This window comes from Antechinus flavipes, chromosome 2 (assembly GCF_016432865.1).
Source record: "Antechinus flavipes isolate AdamAnt ecotype Samford, QLD, Australia chromosome 2, AdamAnt_v2, whole genome shotgun sequence".
NCBI classification, from domain to species: Eukaryota; Metazoa; Chordata; class Mammalia; order Dasyuromorphia; family Dasyuridae; genus Antechinus; species Antechinus flavipes.
Window position 1 is genome coordinate 205,513,962 of NC_067399.1, and position 6,000 is coordinate 205,519,961.

General features: G+C 32.6%; 1 protein-coding gene across 3 annotated transcripts in view; it reads left to right on the top strand.

The window, feature by feature from the left end:
* GRHL1 (grainyhead like transcription factor 1) overlaps positions 1-5,704 on the top strand; it is a 77,389-nt gene extending 71,685 nt beyond the window's left edge. For all 3 annotated transcript variants that reach the window (XM_051976108.1, XM_051976109.1, XM_051976107.1), the window contains 2 exons: positions 2,597-2,661; positions 3,849-5,704. In XM_051976108.1, coding sequence (XP_051832068.1) covers positions 2,597-2,661; positions 3,849-3,963 — 180 coding nt within the window. In that variant the 3' untranslated portion in view covers positions 3,964-5,704. The remainder of the gene's footprint in view (positions 1-2,596; positions 2,662-3,848) is intronic.
* The last annotated feature ends 296 nt before the right edge of the window (positions 5,705-6,000 follow it).

The following is a 6,000-nucleotide window of genomic DNA, read 5'->3' on the forward strand; positions in this document are numbered from 1 at the left end:
TGCTTAGCACAATGTCTGGCACAACATAAGTACTAGCTACTAATTGGTTTCCTTGCTTCCCATTTGTCTCCTCTCCAGTCCATCTTCCCCATAGCTGTCAAGTGATATTCCTAAAGCACAGGTGTGATACGACATTTCCTTGCTCAAAAAGCTTCAGTACTTGTAGTATCAACTAAGCATCCCCTTTGCCTTTGTCATTTAAAGCCTTTGTAATCTTGCCCCAACCTAACTTTCTAGCTTTATTGAATATCACTCTAATCCAGCCAAATCGGTCCCTCTGAATGGGATTCTATCTCCATTTCCTATACCTTTTTCATAAACTATTACTCATGCTTTTTTCTACTTTTGCCTCAGAGTCCTTAGCTTCCTTGAAATCTCAGACCAATTGACAAATGCTCTAAGAGGTCTTTCTTGATAATCCACAGTCAATCAATAGCTAATAAATATTATGTACCTGGCACACCAAAAAATATGTACCTGATACAAAAAGAGACAAAAGATAGCCCCTGTCCTCAAGGAGAGTACAATTCTATTGAGACAAAAGGCAAGCAAATATGTGCAGATAGCTATGTATGAGATAGGTAGGAAATAATTAAGAAAAGGATTTAAGAGAGATTGGGAAAGCTTTCCTATAGAAGATAGCATTTTAGTTATAGAATTTGAAGAAAGCCAGGGAAGCCAGAGACAAAGGGGACGTCTCCCAGCCATGGGGGACAGCAGAGAAAATGTATGGAGCTGACTGAAGTGTCTTGTTTGAAGAACAGCAAGAAAGCCAGTGCCAATGGATCAAAGAGTAATGTGTTAGGGAGGAAGGTATAAGAAGTGGAAAAGTAGAAGGGGGCTAGCTTTTGGAAGGCTTTGACTGTCAAACAGAAGGTTTTGTATTAGATCTAGGAGGTGCTCTGGAGCCACTGGAATTTATGGGAGAGAGAGGAGTGATGTGATTCTTTTATCAGTCCCTATTCCCAACTTCCTCAACTTGAGAATAACTTGTATTTACTTTGTATATATATATTTCATGCCTTCTTTCCCCCCTCCATAGCCCACAGAAGGTAAACTACTCGAGAACAAGGATATTTCATTTTTGTCTTTTGTTTCTCCAAAAGCTAGAACGGTGCCTAGTACATAAAAGCTTATTAAATGAAATGTTTGTTGACTGATTTTCCTTAAACACATAGGAAAGTTATTTAGTAAAGATAATAATATCTATCCAATACTTATCTAGACAAAGGATATTTTCTTAATTCCAACTTTAAAAATAATCAACATGACTTTCTGATCTATATAACTTAGGAACAATTTCATGGCTCTACCTTCTTTCTCCAGTTAGATTATATTCAACATGGTCTGGCACCATGTCATATTCTCCATGCCATCCATCACAGGGCCTCATTAGACACTCAGTCTTTTTTCTTTATAATCAGAAGGGGTATTTGTAAATGCCATTCCCTTGTTCACCAACTCTGAAATTCCCTTATATGATCAAAACGTTGTCACTGCCCCCCCTTTTCCCTTTCTACTGCAAACCCTATTCTTTGTCCTCACTATGACCTCCAACTCTCGACTTCTCCTTGCCTTCAGTTCTCTCTCCAGCCATCTCCTGGCACTGGCCACACTCCTTCCTTCTCAGCCTGACCCACTGGTGCCCAAGTTCAGCTCCACACCCCTTCCCCTTGAGCCCTTCCTTCCCCCACTCCCCATCTCTCTCTCCCTATCTCCAATTTATCTCCGATTTGTTTTCTTTGTGTCTTTTCCATTACACTGTGAGAGTATTCGGAATAGGAGCTGGTTTTTTGCCTTTCTTTGTATCCCCAGCACTTAGTGTAGTGTCTGGCCAATCACTTAATCATGCTAGATAACTGACTGACTTTGATTTAATTCCCTGATTTAATTGCATTTTTCTGTTCATTTTTAACCTGTTTGATTCTTAATAATGTATTTTAATTTTTATAAAAGATCTACTCAATATGCTGAAGATATTCCTTTCCTTCTTCTAATGTCTCAACGTTGTGGGACTCAGGATGTTCAACTGTTGCCTTTAATTTTTGGTAGATGGCCAGCCCTCCCCTTTTCTAAACATATATTTCCTTGATTTCCCTTTTGTTATATAGAAATTATTTCTGGTAATATGCTTTGGCACTTTGGCATATTTTTATTATATTATATAATTATATATAATATGCATATAATATTAATAACATACATTAATTATGTTATATAATAATATAGGTATATTGGACTATAAGTATATTTGTATATATGTGTATATGTATGTGTTTCTCATATATATATAAGTAGTATATATGCATTTAGATGTGCCATACATATTAATCATCTGGAATAGCATAATGCATAAAGTGTTGGACCTGGAGTTCAAATTTTGTCCCCCAGATATTTGCTGGCAATTTACCTGTGGACAAGTCAGTTAACTCCTCTGTTTTTCTGTTTTGTCATCTATCCAATGAAAAAAATTGTTTTCATAGCATAGGCTTGTTTAGGAAGATCAAGATAGATAGTATATATAAACTATTTTACAAACTAATGACATAAAACTACAATAGTGCTTTGTAATTGACAGCATTTTGTTCTGTCTTAGATATCAGATAAATATGATGTTCCTTATGATAAAATTGGAAAAATCTTCAAGAAATGTAAAAAAGGGTAAGTATTAACTGGCCTCTTTCATAATATTAATATTGTAAATGTTTGTGTCAGACACACATAAGGAAACATTAATACTCTTGGATATATTTTTATAAGGCATTTATAACATTTCTATGTGGTTATTACTAGGGCAACTTTGCTAAAGGGTTTTTAAAAAATATTAATTACATCATGATACACAGGAAAAAATTAATACTACAGTTATTTTTATTCAAGTGAAACAATGCATGTCAAACTATTGCCAAACTTTATATAATAAGCTTGTTAAATAAATATCAGCTATAATGATGATAATTAATAAGTATTAAAAATCATTATAATTTCATATCATTCAGTTTCATTTGTTTTATTCTTATTCTTTTTTTATATAGTAATCATTATGTATATTGTTTTCCTGATTCTGTCTATTTCACTTTATAGTAGTTCATATGTCTTCCCATGCTTCTCTATATTCATCATTTTTAATAGCACAATAATATTTCATTACATTCATGTAGTATAAATTATAAAATCCTTTTGTAGTCAATGGATATCTACTTTGCTCCTTATTCTTTGCTACTATTAAAAGTGCTGCTACAACTATTTTGGTGTATGTGAGGTCTTTCTTTTTATCCTCTGATAATATGTCTAGGTATATAATATATGATTTCTGAGGATCAAAGGATGTAGATGTTTTAGTCATTTTCTTCACATGATTCCAAATTACTTTCTAGAACGATTGGACTAATTCACAACTAAAACCAAACGTGCATATTTCTATCTTTCCACAACTCCTCCAACATTGACTATTCTTATCTTTTTTTCCAACTTTGTCAATTTGCTTGGCTGTGAGTGAAACCTTAAAAATTTTAGAATTTGTCTATTAGTATTAATGATTCAGAGAATCCTTTCATATGGTGGTTAGTTATTTGCAATTATTTTGAAATTTTTTTTCAAGTCATTTCAAATATATATATTTCTGTTAGTTGTCATATATTTTTAAAATCAGGATCTTGTTAGAGATTTTTTGATACAAAGATTTTTTTCTTCCAGGTAATTACCTTTATATCCTGCTTTGCATTCATTTTGTTCATGCAAAAGTTCATGTAATTTCATATAATCTAAATTATGGCACCTTATTCTGTTGGTTCTTAAAATTGTGTCTTATGCAGCAGTAAATAACCTTGACTTTTCTTCACACTTAGAATCCTGGTGAACATGGATGATAATATAGTGAAGCACTATTCTAATGAAGATACCTTCCAGTTGCAAATTGAAGAAGCAGGGGGATCATATAAACTTACTCTTACTGAGATCTAAAGGCAAGCAAACCCAGAACTCAAAATGGGTTAAATGAAGGTGTTAAATGGATCTTTTTGTCGAACTGCAGGATACAACAATGAACTACTTCCCAAAGAGGAAAACTAGTGGAAGTGATTCAGTTGATTTCTTGAAGGGACAGAAGAACATTTGGATTGAAAATGATAACATTGATATATTTTGCATTGGTCATCTGCAGATGACAGAATCAGTATGTGAAATGTATAATAGTTTACATTTATAGAGCATGTTATAACTACAAAGTACTTTATACACATTGTTTCATCTGAGCCTCCTGATAATTCTGAGGCAGATAACAGCAAGTGCTATTATCCCAGTTTTATAGATGAGAAAATTAAAATTCAGAGACAGTAAGTCATTTACCCCAAAATCACATAGTACATGGTAAAACCAACATTTAAACTTTTATTTTAAGTCTACTGCCCTTCTCATTTTGCCATACCACAGCTAAATTTAGAGCTAAAAGAATATTTATCCCATGGCTTACTGAATCAATAGACTGCCATTTACCAGTTTCTTATCTGTTCTGCCTACTTACTTATGGAAATTTAAACAAACAGCAATAGATTTGAGTTAAAGCTTTTCTTACCTTCAGCTGACTTGAGTGTCCTGTGAGACTGATTGCTCATGCTTGTGAGACTTAGACTGGAAAACCATTATTCTGTAATCTCTTATCCTCAGTAAGTGTTTACTAAATAGGTATGATACTGAAATCCTTCTTTGTAACTTTCTTGGACATATAATAATGGCCTTATGAAGAACTGAAATGGGTTATAGTATAAAATCATTTTAGATAAAGCTGTATTGTATATAAGTGCAATATATTTTTGAAGGTTCTGTAAATGTGTATATATATGTCACATAAATATATAATATATAAATATGTATCCATGTACATATAATGATAAAATGTAATGAAAACTATCTCAAAGAAATTCCATAAACCAAGATAAAATTATTTTTCTGGCATACACCAAGATGATCAAAAATAGTGTGGAAATGTTCTTTGATAATGTTTTCCCAAACACATGTATTTATTCCATAGTAATACCTTCTAGTATTCTGAATGAAGTGTCTATGTCTGGGTTTCTGCACTACATTAATAGATGAAATTTAAAAACTAAATACTCTTATAATTAAATATGTTCTATACATACCAGACAAATCTGTCTCTATTAAGGGAACAAAAATGAATGAATAGGCTATGGTTAATATGCACTAAGTGATAAAATTTAACTCAAATGAGTTCCTCTTAATCTACTGCATTGAAGATGAGAGAGGTTTTATTTTAAATTGTTAGAAGCCTCAGGCTTTGGTTTTCCTCTATTACAATTTTGGGAAACATTCACAAATTTATGACTTACGTTACTATAGCAGGGGAAATTTTGTATACATATAAATATATCCCAACTACTGAAAAGTGTAAATTTATAACACAAATACAATCACGGGTATTTCTTAGGTTGAGGCATATAGCATAGACCCTTTGTACAAGTAGAATTGATAGCAATATGTTTATGTTTCAAATATTTTAATGAAGTATGTGAACTAAATTGATGATTTGTTTTCTAATATAAGGTACCATGGGACACGGGTCATATAACAATGTTTTATATTTTGTTTTATGAAACTGATTTTTGCCTTGTGTGTTGTTTTTAATTGTATCATTGAAGATGTATTTTAAGCCAAAGGGATTAAATTTTATATGTCTATTTCTTAATATGACTTTCTCTTATATGGTCTCTCAATTTGACTTTGTTTTAGCATGAGCTAGAAAAGGATGTTGTCTTCCTAAATAATTCCTTGCCACAGCCAGTGGCAGTAAACAGAGTCCTGTGCAAGTTCACATCTAACCTTAGACACTTCTAAACTAAAACATTGAAGTTCTGGCTGCCTCAGTTTCCTCAGCTGTATAATGGATATCTTAATTGCAATGACTTAATAGGAATATTGTGAGGATCAAGTGAAATTATCTGTAAAGCACTTAGCATGATGATTGGCATATAAGTGGACACT